Source organism: Mustela lutreola, chromosome 3, assembly GCF_030435805.1.
Source record: "Mustela lutreola isolate mMusLut2 chromosome 3, mMusLut2.pri, whole genome shotgun sequence".
NCBI classification, from domain to species: Eukaryota; Metazoa; Chordata; class Mammalia; order Carnivora; family Mustelidae; genus Mustela; species Mustela lutreola.
Window position 1 is genome coordinate 134,012,203 of NC_081292.1, and position 27,124 is coordinate 134,039,326.

Consider the following 27,124-nt stretch of genomic DNA (forward strand, 5'->3'; position numbering starts at 1 on the left):
CCTTCTCCCTCCACCCCTACCCTCACTGGCATTCTCTCTTTCTCAAATAAACAAATCTTTTAAAAAGAGAGAGAGAGAGAGATCAAGCAGAGACAGAGAAAGACAACTATCATATGATCTCCCTGAAATGAGGAAGTGGTGATGCAACATGGGGGCTTAAGTGGGTAGGAGAAGAATCAATGAAACAAGACGGGATTGGGAGGGAGACAAACCATAAGAGACTCTTAATCTCACAAAACAAACTGAGGGTTGCTGGGGGGAGGGGGTTTGGGAGAAGGGGGTGGGATTATGGACATTGGGGAGGGTATGTGCTTTGGTGAGTGCTGTGAAGTGTGTAAACCTGGCGATTCACAGACCTGTACCCCTGGGGATAAAAATATATGTTTATAAAAAATAAAAAATTTTAAAAATAAATAAAATTAAAAATTTTAAAAAAAGAGAGAGAGAGACATGAATTATTGGCATTTATTATCTTTAAAAGAGAGGTTTTACATAGAAACTAAGAAATATATTTTGTGGCTTTTAAATCCATAAGGTACCTTGAATCAAAAATCTTAGTATCTAGGGGCACCTGGGGGCTCAGTCAGTTAAGTGTCTGACTCTTGGCTTTGGCTCAGGTCATGATCTAAGTGTTGTGAGAGTGAGTCCTGCATCAGGCTCAGCACTCCATGTGGAGTCAGCTTGAAATTCTCTCTCCCTCTCCTTCTCTGCCTTCATGCTTGTACTCTCTCTCTCCCTAAAATAAATAAATTTTAAAAATCTTAAAAAAAAAAAAAAGTTAGTGTCTTCTGTAGTAGTCTTATAAAATAGCAAAATATTTTCCAAGTGGCTATTTCTTATATTAATCTCCCTCACATAAATTAATGATATAATCATTAAATTTTTACTTTGTTCAGGCATTTTGGGAAAAGTTACAACAGTATAGTCTAGGAATGTAGCTTGCCAATGGACTGACAATATGAAAATGAAGGGACATGATTCATAGTTACATGTTTCTTCCCAGGATGTTGGGGATGAACCTTGTACTTGCCCATTCTGAATAGAAGTCTATGCTCTTCCTACACATTGGGGTATCACATTGATTTTCTTGTCACTTGAACTAATGGAAGAGTTTCATGGATTTGGTTTATGTCATTTTGGTTACCTATCAGAAAATATAGCAAATTACTGATGGATAAAAATATTTTTATTGGTGCTATTATAAAAATGGGAATAACTTTGTTCTACATAATGTTTCTTAATTTTTATTACATGACAATTTGAACAAACTTCAACAGTTTTTGTCAATGTGTTTTCTAACTTTAAAAAAAGGAAGCTATGTAAATTCTGATGATACTACATTTTCTGTCTTGTAATTTCCATTTTATAAGAAAAATAGAAGAAAGAAAGAAATCCATAAAGGAAATATTTTAGTGATATTCAGCTTCCTGATCTAAAATTTTGGCACATAAATGGATGCAAAACAAGAATATTCTTCTCTCATCAGTATGGGCATGCCAGAAAGTTTGTTGCACATACGAAGGACAGTCTCTTTTAATAAGATGAAGCAAAGAAAAAGATGTCAGTCATATTGACTTAGTAGGGTGTTTGTGTGTAGACAAATTCGTATTAACTCATGTCACATTGTAGGTTCTCAATAAGTGGTGATCATAGTAATCATTATTACCACAAAGAGAGCCAGTAACTAATGATAAAAGGTGAACATGTCAAAAGTAATCTTTTCCCTTACATTTTAAAAAAATATTCAAAATCTTTGAATAAATGAGTCTTACATATACACTTGTTTTTCTTTTTCAGGATGTACAGAAAGTCTTATCACATGGTTGGTTTGGTATATCCAGAAGCTGTCATAGTAACATTAAAGGTGAAATAATTTCAATTATTTAAAATTTTCAAATAGTCATTTTTTCAAATCTTCTTACAATGGCTGGGAGAAAATGAGAATAGGTCTTTGCTACATCTTATGTATTGGTACATGAAAAATACTGTAGCCATTCACATGTCATGTGTTCCAAATCATGGCTCATTGTAGACTTAAATGAGGACTGATTTACATTAAATCAATGCATGTGTGTGCACACAGATATGTGATTTTTTTCCTTCTTCATGCTTTGTTTAGATGGATCTTGAATTCAATTTTGAGATGGCACCAGGACTTGTCAGAATATATGTATTTTGTTATGTATATTGTGGGAAAGTTTTGTGCATTGAAAAAAAGGTGTTCCAGGACAAAACTTACATGAAAAAAATTTGTTTAGAATATACTTCTGAGAACACATAAAAAGATAAAATTAAGGAAGAAAAATCATGAGAGACTATGGACTCTGAAAAACAATCTGAGGGGTTTGAAGTGGGGGGGGTGTGGGAGGTTGGGGTACCAGGTGGTGGGTATTATAGAGGGCACGGATTGCATGGAGCACTGGGTGTGGTGAAAAAATAATGAATACTGTTTTTCTGAAAATAAATAAATTGAAAAAATTTTTAAAAAAGAAAATAACAAAAAAATTCAACTCTCTTATCTCTGCTTTTCCTATGGCTGATGCCCAAATGCAGTATTAAATATGTTAGAAATAATTGGAGCCAAAACTCTGAAGTAGTGAAAGTTTTTGGTTCACTTGTTTCTACTGTGTGTGTATACAAAAGCATTGTTCCTATTTCTGTTCCTATTCTAAGCTCATCACTTAACATCTCTTATTTCTTTCTATTATTTCATTTCGGTAGAGAAATTCAACTTTGTCTCCTCTAACAATTTCATGGTGGTTTTCCTGTATCACCAAGAATTTAAAAGACATGGGCAACAGAATATCCTGAGTTGCTTTATTTCTGATATTTTAAACTCCTTTCTAGTTTAAATTTATATTGCTATTTATATTATATCTTTTGTTGATTTTCTTTTACACATCCCCTTTACATTTTTTTCTTTGCTGCATAGTAGACTTTAATCTTATTAATTTAAAGAGATAGTTTTTCCTGAACACTTTTTTATATTTATGTTTCTAAAGCTATAAAAAAAGACTAGTATGTAAGTGAAATGTCACATTATAGGATATTAATTACTCCTTAGATCATGTGAGATTTTTGTTTCATCAACTGTGAACAAGAATATTACTTACTTTTATTTTTTTATTTTAATAACATTTACTTAGAAACCAACACAATATTTTAGTATGAGAGAAAGTAAACACTCTTCTAAAATGTAGTAGAGAAAAATGTATCAACTAATAGGTTGAGGGAGGAAATATCACTAGTAAAGAATATTTTTAGTTAAATAGTTCTTACTTCCTGAGATACCTTCTGGTCTTATTTATCCTCAAGTGAGCATTTGCAGTACTTTATAAGTGTAAATCATCATTGTTGACAAAAATCCCCAAAGTGGAGAACTAACCTTTTACTCAGTATGAAACCAGAACAGGACCTATAAATAGCAGCCTCCTAACAATCTGAACTAATTCTTGTGTTAGCTTTGGAATTTGATAAGAGATTTGTTGGCCTCATTTGAGCTTTATTGATGTTAAAATGCCTGCTCACACAACCTTCAGAGATTTTAAATTTATGAAGTGTTTGTAAAGCAAGTGTTTGGGGATCAAATCAGGACCAAGTACAAGGAATTTAACAAAGACGTACAAGCAAATCAAAAACCATCTCACTGGTGTTTTCAAGTGATTAAAAATACCATTTGAAGCTGTTATTACTCTTTTCAAAAGAAGTATTTTAATTTATTTTTTATTATTTTTATTAACATATAATGTATTATTTGCCCCAGGGGTACAGGTCTATGAGTCGTCAGGCTTACACAAAAGCAGTATTTTTAAGAGATTGTTTGAATACTATTTATCAGATTCTCAGTTTAGTTTCAGCATTTTATAGTACAGATTGTTGGCCTCTCTAAAAATGTATTAAATGAAGTTATAAATAATCCCAGCTCATATTCAAAATTAAGGCACAGTTTTAAGGTTGCCCTATTCAATACTAAACTTGCTGTGTGTATGTAAGCACACACTTTGCTAGGAAGTTCTAATAATCGTTAGAACTGACTGTTTTATTTCTTTAAATTTTCAAAATTTCATTGCTATATTTAGCATTGAAGCTCCCACTCTACATGAAAACCTCTTTAGTGTATAGGACTGATATCACCTGTTACAAGTCCCTTTTTGTGAACCCTTCTGCAAGTTTTCAACCTGCAATTACTTAAATCAAAAATCATGAGGTAGGGACGCCTGGGTGGCTCAGTTGGTTAAGCAGCTGCCTTCGGCTCAGGTCATGATCCCAGCGTCCTGGGATCGAGTCCCACATTGGGCTCCTTGCTCGGCGGGAAGCCTGCTTCTCCCTCTGCCTCTGCCTGCCATTCTGTCTGCCTGTGCTCACTCTCTCCCCGTCTCTCTCTGATAAATTAAAAAAAAAAAAAAATCTAAAAAAAAAAAAAATCATGAGGTAGCTGGAATGGTTTGGCATAGCTCTCGTAGCCTTCTCTCCCACTGTTAGTGGATTTTTTCCATGGGTATGTATGTATCTCCCTATAGGCCTGACCACTTCCCTTGGGAATCGCCTGAAATGCTATAATTACTTTCCTCCTCCTTCTCCTCTATCAAAAGACTCACTTCCTTTTCCTTCCCATCTGTCCCTGGAGGCAGGTGTAAATGAATCAACCAAGGTTAGAGTGAGTAATAAGGTAGTATATACTCTATCTTTCGAATTATTTGAAACTTAAAAGAAGACATAAAATATCAAAGCTTTAAATCAAAGCATTGACTCTTGGGGTGGACTTTCAAGCCGGGTAGAATGTAGTGGGTGGGAAAGAGAAATTGGGGTTATTTTCCCCTATTCCTCCATTGACACCACCCACATAACCACATAACCTGACACCACCCACGTACCTTAAAATGAAGCCTCCTCTGGACAAGTGATTTATAGCATGAATTTGAAGAGAGACTGAGAATAAGATCATTATTATAGTGTTATCAGGTTTATTACATCAAGCTTGATAACTTCAGGATTAAGGGGAAGATTTTAACACTTATATTACCCATTATGGCCTCATTTTTGTGAACCCATAGATAGTAAGTGGCTCTGTCATACCAGACACTGGAAAAAAATATAGTCTGATGTTCTAAATAGAAATGTGACCTACTAAATCTACAATGCCTGATCTCTCCAAGAATTTTTCACAGAAAGAAACAACTAAATGATATTGCCATCTAAAGCATTTACTCCTTTTTTCATTTTTTACAGGACGTTGATAAATGGTCTTTCGATGTATTTGCCTTAAACGAAGCAAGTGGAGAACACAGTCTGAAGTTTATGATTTATGAACTGTTTACCAGATATGATCTTATCAATCGTTTCAAGGTCAGAAACATGGAACAAAAATGAAGTGCTCTTAGAATTCGTTATCTGAATAAGAATGAAAATGCAGAACATCGAGTCATTAATCAATGCATTTTATAACATTTCTAGTGGAACAAGTTCACCACATGATGCAGCCATTATCCACGACTCACAGACATACATCCACACGGACATTGTGAGCCACTGTAGCCTCATTCCAACAAGACACCAACATCCCCCTGAATTACCCAGAGATCAAATCATGTCGTGATTACGAGCTATGTTTTTAACAAATATCATCTTCTGTGTTCCTAAAACATAAAATGAACCTTTCCTGGCAGCTTTTCTTAACCCGAGATGAAAGGGCTTCTAACTAATTTCATTTTAGAGCCATTTAAGCAGCAGATTTGATCCAGATTTCTGAGCACTCTGCAACCTATACCTTTCATCATTACCACTGGAATCATGGAATCTTAGATAGAAGGTACTGGGAGGTCATTTGTTTTAATCCCTTGTATTACAGATAGAAAAACTAGACATCACCAATTGTAATTGGGAATTTTACTCTTTTAAGAACTAGTCTCCTGTCTTGACTCTGGGAGATATAAACATTTAAAGGCAACAGTATGGGTAAGATTGTTATTTCATCTACCTTAGTTAAGTACCTGGGTGTTACAATCTTTCTTAGGATTGAAAGCTAGCAGGTTAATGAAATAGTTTTTCAAAACAGCCTACATGTAACCTCAAAAAACTACTGCCCACATCTGGCTCACGATTGTGTCCCATCCCAAACATTGTTGTGCTCATGTTGATTTAGTGCTACTGTTTTGGCCAAAATATAATCATGATTATTACTTTTTGCAGATTCCTGTTTCTTGCCTAATTTCCTTTGCAGAAGGTTTAGAAGTTGGTTACAGCAAATACAAAAATCCTTATCACAATTTGATTCATGCAGCTGATGTCACTCAAACTGTGCATTACATAATGCTTCATACAGGTATCATGGTAAGAAAGTTTTTATAACTGAAGTTTGTTAATTTGGAACACCAAATTCCTTCCTCCTACATTGCCATTGTCCCTTCAATACCCACAGGAATATGATGTGATGATCTTTTGGATTTTTGAGGGTTAATGAATTACTCATAATATACATTTTCCAAAAAATATTTTAACTCCATGAAAAAATTTACCCAGAGGCAAATGTAAATATATTGCAAATTTTCTGAAATTTGGACTCCCGGACATTTTTTGTTTATAATTTTTCCCTATAGGAATCAACCAAAAAGCAAAAACAAAAAGCGACCTGCACAAAGTCTTGGGATTAAAGTTAATTACCGTGCTCTTCCCTCATGTTCTCCCAAACTGACTTCTGTGGATTTTTCTCTTTTACTTGCACTAATAATCACAATCAAATCCTAATAGGGACTTTGGAAATGATTTATGTGAATTTTTCCAAATTCTCCTTCCTCTTCTTTGCATCTAAATGAATCAATGAATAAATAAATAAGTGATTCAACAATGCAATCCAGGACAACAACGAGTAGATGTTAGGAATTCTGAATCTGCCTGGAATTTCTGTAATGTCTCAGAGTTTGTAGTGACTCCCAGAAAGTGAAAAGAAAGAAGCAACTCTTTCTTCTAAAAATTCCACACTGAGGTGGATTCAAAGGGAGACAGACCATAGGAGATGCCCAAATCTTGGTACCTTCTTGATTCCTGATGTGTCAGCCTCTGCTGAAGCAATGCCATAAATTGCATGTAGGTAGAATATTCCATCAAATCCCATAATATACATTGCCTATCTATTTTGACTTCAGAAGTCACATACCCATTCTATTGGGTCATTGACACTCAGGTCTATGTAACTAATACTCTTTGGGGCCCAGAGATCCTCAGTATCTCATCTGTCCACACCAGAGATTATTCCTAATCTGATTCCATACAAAGTCCCTAGAGCCACATTGTTGTCCCGAAGATCCTGAAAACTTAGAACAGTTACATGATTCTTCAACTTTATTATATATAGAAATTTTTCATATTAATTTTATTTTTCCCCAAGAAACTGTAGTGTGTTTTTCTCTACACAATCTATTCACTATGGTTCATCCAATACTGTCTCATATGATGATTGAAGAAATTGTTTGCTCCTCTTCTTCATCTTTCTTTGCCTCCAAAAATGTTGCACATCCATCAATGCCTTGGGCTCAGATCCCACTCCTAACCCATGTTTTGATTATCTGTTGCTCCAAAACTTACTAGCTTAAAACAACAACTTATCAGTAGCTCTCCAAGGTCTTTAGTTAGGAGCGTCCCAACTAGCAGGTTCTCAGTTGTGGTGAATGATGGGCTTAAAATCAGCTAGCAACCATAGCTGAGGACATCATTGTACAAGATACTCATGGTGGTTCACTCACATAGCTGGAAGTTGGTAATGGCTAATGGCTGGGAGCTCAACTTCTAATAAAGGCTTCTATTTAATAAAGAATTTTCTTGGAATCTCACTGCCAATTCAACAGAAATCTGCATTCTACCACAAAATTACAACATAACCTGCTTTGGAGTTAAGTCCTATTTGGGGGAGGCAGAAATCTCAAAAACTTTAATTGAGGAAGTAGCATGACCTCCTTGTGACCTTGGAGAAGGCTGAACTGTATGTGTTGTCAACATCAGACCCTGTGTTTTCCTGTAGTAGGTTATATATGTGGACATCACAGACTTATGGTATAAATGTACCCATTGGCTGAGATCAAATGCAGTTATGGCTAAACTTCTTGGTCCTAGGTTGAAGCTTACTCACTCTTCTTTCCAGGAGTCTGATTTGACATGTAGAAAGAGGAAGTGGAAGGTAACAATAATCAGTAGAAAATCAAGCATGCAAAGACATGGCTTTAAGATATTATAAGCTTTTAGGAAGTAGTATAAGTAACCTTCCTTGTAATTGTTTCTAGCATGTGCACACACACACAGAGAAATTCTTTTAAAGTTCCTTTGCTTTAATAAGACTTCACTGTCACAGCTGTTTCTTGAGTTCTTTGCCTCCTGACAGCAGCAAATGCTGTTATCCTTGAAAAAGTCACTTCAGCATCTTCCTGGTTGGAGCTTCTTGCTGTTTGTTCTCTAAGGCCTTGGTCTTGAATCTGATAGTGAGATGGTTTTCTTTTTAAGTGTGGCATGTCCTCTTTCCTGAGTTCTGTGGATTTGAAAAAAATTAGCTGAAAAAATGAAATATTTAAATGATTCTCTAAAATGGAAACTGAAGTGATTAAGTTTCTTCAGAACAAGATGGAATGGAAAAGTAATGCCTACTTCAGTATAATCAAATATCTACTTTAATTATGAAATTCATTGAGAAGATGTATACCATATTATGCTGGGAAGTAACCAAAATTTCATCATTTAAAAATATATTCCTGCTTAAGTAAATTTTTTTTTTCTATCAGTATAAAGGGAGCCAAATAAAAGTCTCTGATTTCAGCTTTAGAACCTCTCTTCTGAAGGTGACATTGAAGAGATGAAGGATGACGTAAATACAGAAATTCAAATCCACGGTGTGACTTTTCCCTTAGACTTGTGAGGAGGACCTGTTCCTGGATATAATAAGCCATTCCAACTTCTTTGGAAGATGGGAAATCTGGCCCAGCCTGGCATGACTCCTAGAAATTTGACATTAGTAAAGATCACGTAGTCCTTAACTTACCAATCATAAACAGAACTTCGATCTACTTTAGCAGGTTTCATTGGAGAAATTGTTTCTGATTAATTTATCCTTCAGCTACAATGTGTCAGTGGGCTCTTTACTCATCCCTTAGTTTGGCCATTACAAAAATAGTCTAGTGGAAGACTGTCACTGTTGTCTGAGATGCGGAAAATACATTTCAACTACAGGAAGTAATGAGAAACTTTATAATAGACGGTAAGAGGAAAGGCAAAATGAATTACGGATTTATTGCCTGCCTATGTTGTGAAAACTAGGTTTCACAGCCAGCTTGATAGCTTTAGGGGAGTTATTTTAACAAGCTTTTCTTCAGATGAAAAAAGTAGCGGTAGGCGAGTATTAATTTTCACACAGATGAATATGTTGGTTCTTTGAAACAACAAAAATGTATTATAGAAATATTGATTTAGCTGAAACTCCTCGGATTTGATGTGGGGAAGACTGGGTCACTGGCTTTAGTTTTAGTTGATGCCCTGCCATTTCAGGATGGTCTTATCTGTGTAACATTTCTGGAGCACTCTGGGCAGCCCCAAACTGTCAGGTGACTAGCGCAGCCTGCCACCTGCAAAATGGTCTGAGGACTAGTTACTGAAGGGGTCTTGATGAAGCTATTGTCCTTCAGTTTGTTACTGTCACACAGGATACCCTCAGCCTGGGAAGAGACCCTGCAGAGGAGAGCAGATTCTAGTACACCCTCTGTCTGTCCCTCTCTGTCCTTTGGCAGTTAACTTGTAGCCCTGTGCCAAGGCAGCGGTTGTGTGTGGTAGCTCATTCCATTGGCTGAAGAGAAAATTGCTTTACCAAATGCCACCTCCAAGTGTCTCTCTGAATTTGAAATCTTCCAAGGGCCTTTGTAAGGGAACACTTGTGTCTAAGGGCTCCTGATCCTGTGTTCTATTATTAAGAGTAGAAGAAGGAGCAATGCTATGAGGTCTGTTTGCTTTGGAAGTTGTAGTCCCCTGACCACACCCAGAAATAGCCTCCCATACTCTGGATTGACTCAGTTTTTCTCCCGTCTTTCTACAAAAAATATGCCACTATGTCTCTATTCTACCAACTATGTGGAAATACTATTCTTTTAAGTGGCTTCCCAGACAACAATGTTTGGAAGAGTAGAAAGTGTGTAGGCTTTCAAGGCAACCAGACATAGGTTTGAAACCTTGCTCTACCATGACCTAGATCACTCACCCACTGCCTTGGTTTTCTTGTCATTAATATGTGGCTAATAATACCACCATGTAGGATGACAATGAAGAGGCACAGATACCATATATGTAAAGCACCTAACCCAGTTCCTGAAACATAATAGGTATTAACACACATCCTAATATCAATAACGTCAATTTATTTTTATTATATATTGTATTATTTTGTGTGTATTATGTATTAATATTATTATGACACTTTTTACTACTGGATAAGTTATAGCAAACTATGTCATCCTATTCAAAGTTAGAGAAAAAGGTGTCCAACCCTTTAATTTAGCTAAGAAAGTTGTTAATTATGCTGTTTTAGACACAACAGGAACTAATAGGTCAGTGTGATTTTCTGACCCAAAATCCTCCCAGCCTTAATATGCACATACACTTTCACTTTCTCTCTCTCACACATAAACATACACACACTGAATAATTCAGATGTGAAAATTTACATCACAAGTATTAAAGCTCTATTTAGAGCTTCTTTCTACCCATCAATATACCCAGTTAAACTCTTTAGAAATTCTGCCTCTAAAACCTGGGAAAAATGTATTCTGCGTATTGCCTCCTTCAAGTAATGAATGCTATAGTCATCCATAAAAGGAATATTGTGATCTCTGAAAGGAACAGAAACTTTGGAATCATATTTTGGGTTGAATTCCTGCTCTGCCATTTGATAGCTATGCAACCTTTGGCAGGTTGACTCAATTCTTTAAGATCCAGCTTTGTCACGTGCCAAGTAAAGATAAAAATATTTACCTCATAAGTGGAAAGTAGGATGGTTATACAAAAGAGACCATCTAGCTAAAATGTCCAACCAATGTTAATTCCTTTTCCTTTCTTTCTGATATCATTATAATAACTATTGATGGCAGTCAGTATCTCCCTATGATATAATTTGGGGACTGCTCATTTTAGAGTTAGTCTACCTGGGCATTTCTCTAGGCAAAATGCAAACTGTGGTTTAGATGAAACACAGTGTCTACACTGCTCACGACCCATCATTTTAACCCTTTATATCTGCCCATGAGAAACCAGAAGCACGTAGGTTATGTACTGACCACTGTGCTAGTTGGGAAGAGTGATGGGACTCAGCCTCATTCTCTGGCATATTCTCATGAATCACTTACAAAATCAATGAATATAAGCATTCACTTTCTGTGTTGGAATTCTCATTTGGCACCAATGTAAAATGAATGAACAACTAAGGAACTAAAAATCCACCCAAAATTCTACTTTCACTAATACAAAATAGGTGTGCTTTTAAATTAAGTGAGAGGGTTCAATATTTTATCATTTAAACTTAATTATTAGGGCCATAGTGTGGCAATAAATAAAAGGGATTCGTGGAGGAAGTACTATTTATGGGAAGCAGAGAATAATGAGACTAAAAACAGGAAATAATTATAATCAATTTTAACGGCTAGGAAGATAATTTTAAATGCTTATGAGATAATCTATAATTAAAACCCATCTCTGCTGCCTTAATTTAATGTTTTTTATAATTGCAGCTTCATTTTCTATATTATTATAGGTATTAAATATCACTTTTTTTAAATGACAGTTAAATCTGTTGATCAATAGGAAATACATAAGGGGCACCTGGGTGGCACAGTCTGTTAAATGTCCGACTCATGGTTTTGGCTCAGGTTGTGACCTCAGGGTCCTGGGATCAAGCCCTGCATTGGGCTCCACACTCAGTGAGGAGTCTGTTTAAGATTCTCTTCTCCTTCTGCCCCTCTACCCAATGTGCACTCTCTCTCAAATAAATAAAAAAAGATCTTTAGAAAAATTAGGATATGGTTAAGAAAATTGGCGACCCGTTTCTTGGATCAATTTTTTTTAATTTAATTTTTTTTTTTTTTTTGGAGGAACGGAGCTTTATTTAACACGGTGGGCTCAAACAGGGTTATTCTCCAAAGGTCTGAGCCGCGAGCACAAGCAGGGAGGGGGATTAACAGAGAGTTTCTGGGGGTACAAAGCCTGGTTTAACTTCAATTGCTTTCCATTTCATGGTGTTTAATTCCACAGTCTCACTGGGGACATTGGAGGCTCAGTCCCACTTCAGGCTATAATAGAGGCCATTCTTCCTTTTAATGACTCACAATTAAATGCACCCATAAACACAAAATAGCTAGTTATATCAACTCCCATTGGTCTGAAAATCATTTCTGCTTCAGTCATCCATCTGTGAGACATTTATTCTTGAATTGCAATCACTAAAGATATGTTAGCTCACAATTATTTTCCAGACTCAATGCCTTCTACAGTGCTTTTAAGGTAGTAAGTTCAGCAAAATGACGTTTTTTCTGTATTTTACTATTATACAAGATTTGCAAAAGACACAGTGAATACATTAACTTAAAAACTTCTCTTACAATTCCACAGGGAATGATCACTAATTCTATTTTCATGGGAACTGTGGCTGAGAGGGTAAATAACTAATTTGCCTCATGGCCAACAAAGATTTAAAACCAGGATCGTCCGATTATCCATATTCTCTTTCCACAACTCCTTACTGCCTCCTCCGAATGCAAAACTCATGAAATTCAAGTCAGCAGACAAATATTAAGTTCCTACTATGTGCCAATTACCAGACTGGTAACTGGTAGATTATGTGAAGAGGAGCAAAAATTTATAAGATCATGTCTTTGTCAATTATGAAATCCAATAGTTGTCACATCTCGTTTTGGACTCATGGATCTACAGTGGCTCCCTCCTACATCTTATACAAAATCCAGATTCATCGGCTCTAATCAAAGTACTCTATCAACTCTTCCCATAATCTGCACTCTCTTTCCATTCTCATTCCACTTGACTCTCCAATACAACTGTACTATGGGCAATTCGATTTCCATATCAGTCTCGACAGTATCATTCTGCATCTGCTCTTTCTATTTAGAATCTCTCTGTTTCTCCCATGGCATTAGGTGCAAAACTTTGTGCATCCTTCTTCCAAGATCACTGCCACCAGATAGACATTCTATCGGCCCTTCGATTGTATCTTTTTCTGTGACTGTTTATCAAGTATGCATGTAGTTTCTATTTTTCTGTTTTTTTGTACAATGTAATTGTTTCAAGTGTGTGGAATGAGACTACTAACGAATAAGCTCCTTGTCATGGGGATCCTTCATTCCCAGAATCAAGTTCCATCTACTTGCACCATTATCTAACAGAACTTTCTGTGATGATGGAAACACTGCATCGGCACTGTTCCATATGGTAACTACTTGCCACATATGATTCCTGAGAAGTTGAAGTGTGGCTTCTGTCCCCGGGGAAAGTGAACTTAATTTTACTTAATTTTATTTATTTTCAATTTAAGTAGTGGCCCATGGTTGTCATAATAGAGAGTGTAGTAAAACTGTTATGCAAAATTTCAGTGATGAATAAACTACCAAATTACCTAGTAGACTTGTAATAGCAGAGAAATTTTGTTAAGCCATCCACCTGATAACAGAAAGATCAATGTATATGAAGTGGGTGGTCTGGATTTTAAATGAAAACACTTGCTCTATCTTTTATTATTAGGTTTAATTGCACAGTCAGAATATATGTGTTATGCAGAGCAAATTTGGTAAATTCTTAGAAACTCTTATGAATCTTAATGTGAACTATATAAGCAAAGTTCAGTTTAATGAGCAAAGTGAATATTTTCAACTCTTAGGTGAAAAATTTTCTCATAGTAGGGTCTTCTAAAAAAGTTGAGCTAAAGATATTTTAATGGTGTATGGGCCCTAATGTCAAAAATTACTAAACTAGGAGCACCTGGGTGGCTCAGTGTGCTAAAGCCTCTGCCTTCGGCTCAGGTCATGATCCCAGGGTCCTGGGATCAAGCCCAGCATTGGCCTCTGTGCTCTGCAGGGAGCCTGCTTCCTCCTTTCTCTCTGCCTGCCTCTCTGCCTACTTGTGATCTCTGTCAAATAAATAAATAAAATCTTTTTAAAAAATGACTAAACTAAAAGAATTATTAAACTGTAACCGATTTCATGAGGGCCCAGATTCATAAATCTGTGAATTCAAAAATCCACACAGGGTTTACCTTTTAAATGATGGCAAGGAACATTATAATGTCTGTATTTTGAACCTACAAGCCATGAAACAATCATTGACCTCATGAACCATCCATAATGCACAATCAACGCATGTGAGAAAGGAATGAAAAATCGATTTAAAATCAATAAAAATAATTTAATGTATTTGTATGATTACTTATACTGACTGCACTGAAAATCTCTTTTGTAGAAATACAGCATGGCCTCTGCTTTGTAAATATGATAGTATCTTTTTTTAATTTACCAGCACTGGCTCACTGAACTGGAAATTTTAGCAATGGTCTTTGCTGCTGCCATTCATGATTACGAGCATACAGGAACCACAAACAACTTTCATATTCAGACAAGGTAAGTTACATAAAGCATGAACTTTTCTAACTTAAAACTTTATTTTTCTTCATATCTCTTATTTTTTAAGTTTTTTATTTTTTATAAACATATAATATATTTTTATCCCCAGGGGTAAAGGTTTGTGAATTGCCAGGTTTACACACTTCACAGCACTCACCATAGCACATACCCTCCCCAATGTCCATAACCCCACCCTTTCTCCCAACCCTCCTCCCCCCAGCAACCCTCAGTTTGTTTTGTGAGATTAAGAGTCACTTATGGTTTGTCTCCCTCCCAATCCCATCTTGTTTCATTGATTCTTCTCCTACCCACTTAAGCCCCCATGTTGCATCACCACTTCCTCATATCAGGGAGATCATATGATAGTTGTCTTTCTCTGCTTGACTTATTTCGCTAAGCATGATACCCTCTAGTTCCATCCACGTCATCGCAAATGGCAAGATACCATATCTCTTATTTTTAATAAAACTTTTTAAAAACAGTGAAGATGTCTAGTAAGTAGTTTTAATGGATTTTAGCAAAATTCCTTAAGTTACAAACACTTTCTCAATTATTTATCAAGAAAACTGTATAAATATTTACTAACATATTTAGCAATTTAAATAATGTAAAAATGTGTCAGATAATTTCTCTCTGCCCAGAATTAATACTTTGAAGTATCACACAATTCAGACATCTGACTGACATGAATCTTGCAACATGTTATTTAAGGCATTAGCTTAGTATCATTATGTATGTGAAAGTAATAAAATTGTGCTTTTGAAAAAAATCAAAAAAACCTTATTTCCAGGTTAGTGTGAAGTGCTAAATTTAAAATAATTAGAAAATGAGGTTTTTAATGGTGCTAATAAATGACAGTTATTAGAATCAAATTTCCAGAGTGGAGATATACCTGTCTGCTAGGGCTATTATCACAAAATCACAGATTGGGTGGTTTAAATAACAGAATTTTTCTCACAGTTCTGAGGTCTAGAAATCCAAGAAGTGTGAGCAGGTTTGGTTTCTGCAGAAGCCTCTCTGCTTGGTTTAAATGGCCACCTTCTCACTGTCTTCACATGACCCTTTCTGTGTGGGTACAAATTCCTGGTATCTCTTCTTCTTCTTATAAGAACATCAGCCATATTGGATTAAGGCACACACTTATAACCTTATTTAACTTTAATTACCTATTTAAAAGCCTTTTCTCCAAATACAGTCACATTCTAAGGTACAAGGGACTTCAACATGTGAATTTTAGGGAGACATAATTCATTTCATAACAGAAAGGTTCTCTCTATTCTTTTTGGTTGCAGAGATCTCAGTGCCTGAGAGGCAAAATGTGTCTAGGACCCATTGTGATCCAACTTTCTATACATAGGTCCCTGACATCTCTCTAAGTCTTTCACTAGTCAGAGCTGCTTGAGATGGAGATGGAAGTTGAGAGACTGATATTGCTCTAGAATTACTGTAGAACCCTCCAGTCTTATTAAGGGAAAATTAATTTTTTTCTTTTTTTTTAATTAATAGACTTTATTTCTTAGAGAAGTTTTAGATTTATAGAAAAACTGAACAGAAAGTACATATTTCCCATAAACTCTCTTTCCCCACCCCCACAGTTTCCCCTGTTGCTAACATCTTGCATCAGTATGGTACATTTGTTATAATGAACCACTACTGATACATTATTATTAACTGAAGCCCATAATACATATTAGAGTTTAGTTTTGTGTTACACATTGTATGGATTTTGCAAATGTATAATGCCATGTATCCACCATTATGGTATCATACACAATAGTTTCACCACCCTAAAACCTCCTGTGCATCATCTATTCCTCCCTTCCTTCCGCCCTCTTTCCCTCCCTCCCTCCCTTCCTTTCTCTGCCTTTACACCTGATAACCACTGGTCTTGTTAATATCTTGTGGTTTTGACTTTTCTAAAATGTCATATAGTTGAAATACTGTGATATAAAGCCTTCTCAGACTGGTTTCTTTCACTTAATAATATGTATTTAATGTTCCTCAGTGTCTCTTCATGGCTTGATAGCTCTTTCAATTTCATCGGTGAACAATATTCCATATGCATGTGACACAGGAAGGCATTCTGTCTATTCCCAGAGCTTTTGAGATTGACAGACCATGAAGGGAAAAGGCAGACCTGGAGGTCTGTTCATGTGGAAGAGGATATTAATTACCTACACATTTGTAGAGTAGAGGCAGCTCTTCCATTTTTGTATCAAACATCAAAGTGAAGGTAGACCATGCACATCATTTTTGTTTGTCAAAGACCCTTCTACATCCACTGAATCCACAATGAGTGAGATTTTAGTTAAACACAGCTCATTACTGAGCTGGGCCCCACAGTTTTAGCAATTGGAGAAGGAAGCAAGGGATTGGTTATCCATGAACACCTCTTGTTTTTTCTACTCTGAAAGGCCAAGGGCTAGCCTTCTCCAGCAGTGGTGTCGGGGCCATCAATCCAGCTTTCTCCTTACCGTCCGTTTACAACTGATGAAGGGTCCTAGCTTACTTATGCTCTGGACTGCAGAAAAGGTGAAGGAAATGGAGAAAAAGGGAAGAGGTGCAAGAGGAGAAGGTAGAGTAAAGAAAGAGGAGAGGGAGAAAGAAAAATTCATTTTTCCCCCAATTTTACATTAAGAAACTCTGTAAATAAAGGGGAGAAAATGTCTGGTATTTTGTTTATTTTCTTGTAAATCGCCTACTGGGATCAATTTAAAGGATTAATTATGCAAGAATTTGAGAATTCTCTAAATGAACATGTTGTGGTGACCACAAACACAACAATATAATGTGCTTTTAAAACTCTAACACCTTTCCATTTTGTCCAAAAAAAAATAAGATCTTATGTTAAAAGTATCAATAATTCTATTGTATTTTATATCATTCATTGTTACTTAGATTTAGAATGCTTTTCTAATATAGAAAACTATATACTGGATAATGCAAAATAAAAAATAATTTAGAACATAGTGCAATGCTAGATTTGAGTTCAATACAGACATTATAATTCATGAAATCCTTGAAAGTGTAAATAAATGGAGATAATTTCTTTTTTGTAAAAATACTGAGCTACATGTTACCATGGATACTGAATGTTGCTTAGAGTTTTGTTCTTTTCTTAGCAGTGAAAGACCATCTCAAACATTAAGATGGTGCTGTATTATCAGAATCTTATTGGATTTATGAGACAAAAGCATAGTAATTTGCTACAATTAAATCCAGTTCAAAGATATAGCTTTGCTTGCTGCTGAAAGTAAAGGACAGTGATACTTGGAGCCATGTCATGTAGTTACACTGCCCTGGCTAGATTTGAGGCCATCTGATACAAATGACATGTGATTTACATGTCAGTTTTTCCCATGATCTGCGTGAACTTCTGGAGATACTTGGGCAAGATATACTCAGTTCTCTCTTGAACAAGGTTTGCAGGTGTACTTTTCTGTATATTGAGTTATGATTATTGGTTAGAGAATTTTTAGGCCATCATTGGGATTAAAAGAAAACGTACTGTGGAATTATGTACCATTAGCTAACTACATATGTTTTTCTACTTTTATGATAGTTCTAGAAATAAAAGATGAAGTAATTGTTCTACCTCATAGGTCATTTTCCCTATGTTGGATTATAAAGCTTAGTTTATTTAGTAGATTATTAGATACAGATGTCAAATAGGTTCCTTGCAACCAAAACCAGGCTTCTTTAATTTTTTATTTTATTTATCCTTCCCTATTCTTTGGTAAACATTCAGTGGTAATGTCAGTTCTGTAACCAATACTACTGACTGAGAAGCCTAAAACAGTAAGTCTTAATGAGGCAGTTTTAGTGCTGATGAAGTATATGTCTGCCACAAGGAATGAAAAACGAAGAGTCTGGGCACGGCAGCAAGTGGAAACTAAGTTGCACAGGTTTTAACTTGACTTCCCTTTTGCTATTTTTGCTGCCTCCAATTTGGCAACGTACATGGGTGGATGTGTCATTTTAATACATTAAACATAGCGGTCCCCGCTTCCATTCCACACTTGCAAAATGATCTGGCAATCTAAGAGGACAGAGGAAGAAGCCAGGGCTCCATGATACAGATCTGAGAATGCTTGAAATATTTCATACTTTATGCTAGACCACTATGTTCTGCAATGCTGCTTGAAGTAGTTTGTTTGCTTAAATAATGTGAAAATATGGACAGGTGAAAAGCAAAAAAATTTCCTTGATGAGTTCATCACTCTAAAATATAATGTTTGTTATAAATTGATGCTAAAACACACATTTCAGATTTTGGTTTTTTTTTAAGGTTTTCTCAGTTAATTTAATGCTGTAGGATCTAAATATTCAAGTTTAATCACAACATTATGAGGGAGAAAAAACTAAAATCATAATAGATCAAATTATTTTCATCATTCTCTCTACCCTCCATCCAAACTAATTTTAGTCTAAGGACATAGAAAATAGTTGGTAATCAACTATCTGGAATGGGTTGATTCATCAGCAGAGGGTTCGATTCATTCAATGTTTGAATGAGGATACCAGGTAATTTTTTTTCTCTGTTTGGCATATCTAGATTATTTTACAAGTGTCTGAATTACAAATTGTAAAGAAAAGACATAAGTATATTCAAACTACGATAATTAAAAGGAAACTAAGATAGTTAAAAGCAAACTATGACCAAACTGGTGAATTAAGGAAATCATCATATCATCATATCATCTAAAGAAGAAAAACATGAAATTATATCAAAATGGAGAAAAGGCATTTGACAAAATCCAACACCATTCATGATAAAAATGCTCAGCAAACTAGGAATAAAAGAGACCTTTCTCAACTTGATAAAGGAGATCTACAAAAAACCTGATGACGAACCTCACACTTAACAGTGAGAAACTTGAAGCTTTCCCAGTAAGGTCAGGAACAAGGCAAGGATATTTCTCTCACTACCTTTTTAAAACCATGGTCATAGTGGAAGTCCTAGTTAATACAGTAAGGCAAGGACAGGAGACAGAAAGCATAAAGATTGGGAAAGAAAGCATAAAACTGTCTTTGTTCACAAGTTACATTATAGTCTATATAGAAAATTCAAAGGAATTGACCCCAAAGCTCCTAGAACTGATAAACAATTATAGCAAGTTTGCAGAATATAAGGTTAGCATGCAAAATTTGGCCACTTTCCTACATACCAGTAGTGAAAAGTGGAATTTTAAATTAAAATCACAGTATCACTTACAATAGCATAAAAAATTAAAATACTCAGGTATAAATCTAACAAATATGTATAAGATGTATATCAGGAAAACTACAAAAATTTGATGACAGATTCAAAGAACTAAATCAATAGAGGGATATTCCATGTTCATGGTAGGAAGACTCAGTATTGTCAAGACGTCAGTCCTTCTCCACTTGGTCTATAGATTCAAAGCAATCCCAATGAAACTCGAGCAAAGTAGTTTGTGAATGTTGACAAGCAAATTTAAAGTTTATATGGAAAGGCAAAAGACCCAGAATAGCCAACACATTACTGAAAGAGAATATCAGAGTTGGAGAATTGATACTATCTAACTTCAAGACTCGCTGTAAAGCTATAGTAGTCAAGATGGTGTGGTATTGGTCAAAGAATAAACAAATAGATCAACGGAACAGAAGAAAGATCCAAGAAATAGACACACATAAAAAGTAGTTTTACCTTTTACCTGATCTTTGATGAAGGAGCAAAGGCAATGCAATAGGCCAAACACAGTCTAGCCTCTTCAGCAAATGGATCTGAAACTAATGAACATGCAAAAAAATAAATCTAGGCATAGACCTTATTCTCCTCACAAAAACTAACTCAAAATGGATAGACCTAAATGTAAAAATACAAAACTATGAAACTCCTAGAAGTCAACATAAGAAAAAACCTAGATGATCTTGAATGGGACAATGCCTTTTTAGATACAACACTAAATCAAAATTCACAAGAACTAATTGGTAAGCTGGACTTCATTAAAGTTAGAAACTTATACTCTGTAAAAGACAATATCAAGGTAATTAGACCATCCACAAGGTGGGGAGAAATATTTGCAAAAGATATATCTGATAAGGGATGTTGTGCAAAATACACAAAAAAACTCTTTAAACTCTACAATAATAAATGGCCCAACTTAAAACTGTGTTTCAACAGACACCTCACCAAAGAAGAGATACAGATGGAAAATCAAATGAAAAGGTGTTCCACATTATATGTCATAAGGGAAATGAAAATTTAAACAATGAGATATCACTACACCTCTATTATAATGACTAAAATCTAGAAGACTGACGACACCAGCTATTGGTGAAGATATGTGGCCACTGGACTTCTCATGCACTGTAGTGGGAAAGCAAAATGGTACAGCCACTTAGGAAGCCATTTCTGGCAGTTTGTCAGAAAATGAAACCTATTCTTATCATACAGTCCAGCAATCACACTCCTTAGTATTTACTGAAAGGAGCTGAAAAATTATGTCTATACAAAAACCTGAACATGGATATTTGTAGCAGCTTTATTAATAAGGAAGCAATTGAGAAATCCTTAGGTAAGTGAAAGGTTAACTTGTGATAGACCTAGACAATGGACTATTACTTGGTGTTCAAAAGAGTTTAGTTATCAAGCCATGAAAAGACATGGAGGAATCTTACATGCATATTACTAAGTATAAGAAGCCAGTCTGAAAGGGTTACATACTATATGATTCTAAATATATGATATTCTTCAGCAGCCAAAACTATGGAGAAAAGTAAAAAGATCAGTGGCTACCAGGGGTTATGGGCTTGGGAAGGACGAACAGACTAAGCACAGAGGATTTCTATGGCAGTGAAACTACTCAGAGCAATGTCATAATGGTGGATGCATGTCATTGTATATTTGTCCAAAGACCCAGGGTGTACAACACCAAGAGTGAATCCTAATGTAAACTGTGGATTTGGGGTGACAATGACGTTCAATGTAGACCTATAAATTATAACCAGTGAACCACTCTGGTGTGGGAAATTGATAATGAGGAGGTGGTTTTACATATCTATGGTGAGGGGGTATATGGCAAAGCTCTATACCTTCTGCTCAATTTTGTTGTGAACCTACAACTGCTCTAAAAAAAAAGTCTATTTTTTTAAAGCTATCGCATGGTTTAAAAAAAGAAACTAAGTACTTCCATAAATATAGGTGTTTGATTATAGAATTCTTATTGATGAGATATCTTGTGACTTGAGTATATTTAGCAAATGCTTATGAAATCTAAAATAAATCCTCTTCTGGACATTTTTTTTTAATTCTTAGGTCAGATGTTGCCCTTTTGTATAATGATCGCTCTGTCCTTGAGAATCACCATGTGAGTGCAGCTTATCGACTTATGCAAGAAGAAGAAATGAATGTTTTGATAAATTTGTCCAAAGATGACTGGAGGTGAGTTTCAAAGGAAGCCCAGATGAAATTTAATTTCAGGAAAAACTTAAATTATGCAATTTAAAATGACGAAATTCATATTACAAAAGTTCCCCTTGACTGGATGACTGTGAGAAGGACTAGAACCTACAAGATGTTGTTCAGGAGCTAGGCTCTGCTGATTGGAGTTGAGCTATTTTCCAGGCTAATTCCACATCTGTATACATCATGGCCAGTCCACGACACTGCATACCACACAACAGGTAGTTTAGGATACATAATGATGTACTTTCTGTAATGAAACTCCATTTAATTATACCAATATGTGGTCCTAAATAAATTCAAAATCTTAATGTAATATGGATTTCTTCATATATTACTTTTCTATATATGGAGTTTAGCTTTATATATATATTTTTAAGATTTTATTTATTTATTTGACAGAGATCACAAGCAGGCAGAGAGAGGAGGAAGCAGGCTCCCTGCTGAGCAGAGAGCCCAATGCGGGGCTGGATCCCAGGACCCTGGGAGTATGAATTTCTGATTTACATAGAAATTATTAGTGCAAATATGTCTGCATATGCCTACTAGTCAATGAGACCTACTTATACTTTCTTAAAAAAAAAAAAAAGCCTTTAACAAAGGCTTTAACAAAGATTTTGTTGAAAGTTAGTTAATGGGCCAAAAAGCTTCCCACTCAAATATCAGAGGGGTAAAATGGTGACTAACATAACACAATAAAAATAAATAAATAAATAAAGGTTAAAAAAATGAAGTGCCTTGGGATCAAGAACTGCCTCAAAATATGGGGCGCGTGGGTGGCTCAGTCAGTTAAGCGCTGCCTGTGGCTCAGGTCATCATCCCAGGCTCCTGGGATTGAGCCCGCATCTGGCTCCCTGCTCAGTGGAGAGCCTGTGCTTCTCCCTCTCCCTCTGCTGCTCTGCCTACTTGTGTTCTCTCTCTCTCTGTGTGTGTCAAATAAATCTTTTAAAAAAAAAAAAAAAAAGAACTGCCTCAAAATAAATGAGTGAATAAATGAATAAAGGTTAATTCAGGATTTAAAACAAGCCCGAATTTCTGATAGGTACTTTTCCAAATACTCAAGCTTTCTGGTTTTTCAAAGACATTTTGAAGCTGTGTAAAAAATACAGGCTCACAGGGGCACATGAGTGGCTCAGTGGGTTAAAAATACGGGCTCAGTTCTGCAACTATAAAAGCAGATCTCATGTGGGTGGTGGGAGGCACTTTGTTTTTGGAAACTGGATCAGGCCTTTCATTTTATTCTGCCAGAAACAATAGCCCAGAGTCCAATAACTGAGGGTTTTGCAGGGGAGGGGAATGGGGAGGTTCACCAGGGTGAGCCTGGTGTTGGGTATTAAGGAGGGCACGTATTGCATGGAGCACTGGGTGTGGTGCGTAAACAATGAATTCTGGAACACTGAAAAAATAAAATTAAATTAAAAAAAAAAAAAGAAAGAAACAAGAGCCCAATTGGGTTTCCAGCTAAGAAGGCCAGCATCTAATTGTAAAAAGATTTTAAAGTTACCACTGCCTGTGTTATGTGGAGAATAGAAGAGCAAAGGTAGGCTAGGGAGATAAGTTTGGAGGTATTTCCTGTGGTCCAAGACATGATTATTTACATTTAGAGTGTTTAATTTTTTGTCAGTGATCGTTATTCCCAGAGATATCATTTAATATTATTAATTTTTATTGTTATTCCTTTGAATTCAACATTTTCCTTCTCAAAGTTGATTCTGTTGCTATTTCGATGTGATTTTTTTCTACTATTTTTTTTCTTTAACATCTTTATTATTCTAATAATTTATTCATTTAATATTTTATAAATTTCTGTACAATAACTACTCAGAATCATCATAATTGAATGTTTTTATAGAAATGTTTTAACAAATGCTATAGTATCATATGGATTGTAGAATTTAATAGATCCAACATTGTTTCTAAAAAGCTACAAAGGATACATTTGGTAGTAGAAAGTTGATGACAAGTTACCATAAATTAAAATATGAATAGATTTTTAGAGATTTGTAGGCTTTCTGTTTGCATGCCTATTTATTTCTTAAAGTAACTTTAGTTACCATAAATGCAATAATTTTAAAATTTTGGTAAGGAAGATTCATAAATAAATAATTTCCCTTATGCACTATTTTGCCTAGCTTATTAATACATTATTAGTTGATTATTGATAATATCTAGCATCTCATATGCAAAGTACAATATACTAAATTTTATAGATTTCATAAAACTTTCATCTCATTTTTCCTGGTTAAAATGAATATTTTGGTTCAGTTGCTATTGTAATATGGGTCTCTTCATAATTTCAGAGAAAAAAATGTAATTGAGAATAACTTAGGGGTGCCTGGGTGGCTCAGTTGGCTGTGTCTGCTGCCACTCAGGTCATGTTCCTGGAGTTCTAGAATAGATGGAGACCCCCATCAGGTTCCCTGCTCAGTGGGAAGTCTGTTTCTCCCTCTGCCCCTCACCCCACTCATGCTCTCTTGCATGCATGCTCTCTCTTCTCTCTGAAGTAAATAAATGAAATCTTTTTAAAAGACACAATTTTATTAACTATTTTTAGCTTCTATTCCTTTAATATTTGGGTAAAAGTGTTCTAAGCAAGCTATCTAATATCATCAATAGTAATTAAAATATGGATTTCTCACAGTGCCCATCTAAAAATCCAGTTGAATTTCAGCAATCTCCTCTAATATGTGGCTGTTTTAAAAACAAATTACTCAATCACAGAAACTTTAGGTTAAATATCTTTGACACAAGATTATAATTCAACTTTACCACACACATTTTACTTATTTTACTTAGCTTATTCTTTTTATTGGCCATGCCACAGAATGAAAGTAAAATGTGATTTCCAGTGTAAGTGACCTTTTTCTCTATCTATACTGAGCAAGCGATGACCTATAGAGCATGCAAGCCTTTCCTGCTTAGTGTGCAAATATTCATGCACGTCACTGAATAGCTCAGATTAAAATGTGATTAAAATTTCAATAGTACCAATAGCTCTGTCTACAATGCATTGTAGAGTCAGGGTTTCAAAAGCTGAAATGAAGAATCCCCACCTACTTCGGCATCTCGTTTTCTCTGGGGTTCTTATGACAGAAGTTTGGCACAGTGAAGTGGTCCTTGTGTCAGCTGTAGGAGTGGGAGCTCTTGGGGTTGAATCTTTTCCATCTACCAGTTACCTGTGTGACTGGGTAAAACTCAGTCTCCTCTGGTGTGAAATAATAATACCTCCTCATATAAAAGAACCTACCACACTGCTTGGACTGAATAAATCCTGAATACATATTGGTGATTTTAATAATAGCAAATACTGCATTTAAAATTATTTTTTTAAGTTGATCAGGTTCCTTTCAGATAGACAGTAATTAGGAATTATGAGTAGTAGACAGTTGTGGTTGTGCATGGGGGAATATCCAGTTCTTGAAGGGGAGATGTTAAACAGCATCATTCACAGAGCACTCTCCCGGCAACTTCCAAAAGCTGCGAGAGTTAAAGGGTGAAATAATGTCAATGTTTGTGAGCTCTTTTACATTTAAAAAGTAGCATATTTTGTGCTTATATCCATAAAGAAAAATAAAATTTAGTCAGTAATATTAAGGAAATGTTTTACTTGAGAATCATCAAGAGCCAAATGAACCTTTCTTCTTTTGATGACTCCACAGGGATCTTCGGAACCTGGTGATTGAAATGGTTTTGTCTACAGACATGTCAGGTCACTTCCAGCAAATTAAAAATATAAGAAACAGTTTGCAGCAACCTGAAGGGTAGGTTATTTTTTTCCATCATGTTAAAGTTCCATAGGCTTAGACTCAGAAAAGACTGTAATTGGTGACTTTTTCTGATAATTTAAATATGTCCTTGGTTTGACAGGATTGACAAAGCCAAAACTATGTCCCTGATTCTCCATGCAGCAGACATCAGCCACCCAGCCAAATCCTGGCAGCTGCACCACCGCTGGACCATGGCCCTGATGGAGGAGTTTTTCCTACAGGTGCTTCTATGACAATATGTGCAAATATGGAAATAGTGTCTAGACGTATTGATATGCACCTTTGTAAATGCAGAATCCAGGACTTGTGACTATTATCAACTGGCCACAACACATTCTTGGGGTCTCAAGCAGAATTTATTAGTCTTTCAGATAAATATAATTCATAATCCTATGTAGTATAATATATGTTCTAAAGATAGGCAAGTCTTGGATCTCTGATGCTACTCCTAGGAAAGAAAGAAACAAATTAGCATCATTATCTGCTGTTCAAAGATAAAATATTAGAGTTGGGATAGCAAATATCTTTCATCATAAAATGGGAAAGGGCAGGTGTATAGCACTGCTGTATACATCTTGTTGGTTAAAATTTAGTCATATATGCACAGTTGCAAGGGAGGCTGAGAAATGTAGTTTTTTTGTTTGGTTGACATGTGCCTAAGTTAAAACTAGATTGTTATATGAAAAAGCAAGGTTGGACATGGGGAATGGGCGTGGTCTCTACCTCAAGGATACTTTAAAAAAAAAATAGTGTCCCTGTTTTTTTCCATTCCCACCTAAGGTACCACAATACAATTATGATGCTGATCACCCAGAGTTAGCAGCAGTTCCCAAAGTTAAAGACTCAGTCTTCCATTAGAATGGCTTCACTTCAAGATGCCAACCTCAGGTAGGGCCCTAGGACACCAGCCCTTCTGACCACTGGTTATAAATTCAGGGGTACCCATGACCCTTCTCAGGTTTGACAATTTGTTATAGTAACTCAAAGAACTCAAGAAAGCACTATTCTTATGATTATGGTTTAATTATAAAAAATACTATAAGGAATAGCCAACTGACATTATACCTATTCTAAGACATATGACGACTGAATATATTACTATATTTGGAGGACTCTGCTTTCTGTCTCCCATTGTCAATGATTATGATATATGGTTTCACTTTAAAATAGCATTGTATAGTCCTAGAGAAACTTACTGAGTAGCATCTTCCAAATTTAAGTATTTTCACACCAGAAATAGTTTAAATATATTTTAATACATTTTGCGATTTAAAAAAAAAAAC

General features: G+C 35.5%; 1 protein-coding gene across 5 annotated transcripts in view; it reads left to right on the top strand.

Moving 5' to 3' along the window:
* PDE1A (phosphodiesterase 1A) overlaps positions 1 to 27,124 on the top strand; it is a 346,255-nt gene that overhangs the window by 278,628 nt on the left and 40,503 nt on the right. For all 5 annotated transcript variants that reach the window (XM_059166853.1, XM_059166854.1, XM_059166851.1 and 2 more), the window contains 7 exons: positions 1,798 to 1,864; positions 5,230 to 5,346; positions 6,190 to 6,330; positions 14,542 to 14,642; positions 21,928 to 22,053; positions 25,734 to 25,835; positions 25,942 to 26,062. In XM_059166853.1, coding sequence (XP_059022836.1) covers positions 1,798 to 1,864; positions 5,230 to 5,346; positions 6,190 to 6,330; positions 14,542 to 14,642; positions 21,928 to 22,053; positions 25,734 to 25,835; positions 25,942 to 26,062 — 775 coding nt within the window. The remainder of the gene's footprint in view (positions 1 to 1,797; positions 1,865 to 5,229; positions 5,347 to 6,189; positions 6,331 to 14,541; positions 14,643 to 21,927; positions 22,054 to 25,733; positions 25,836 to 25,941; positions 26,063 to 27,124) is intronic.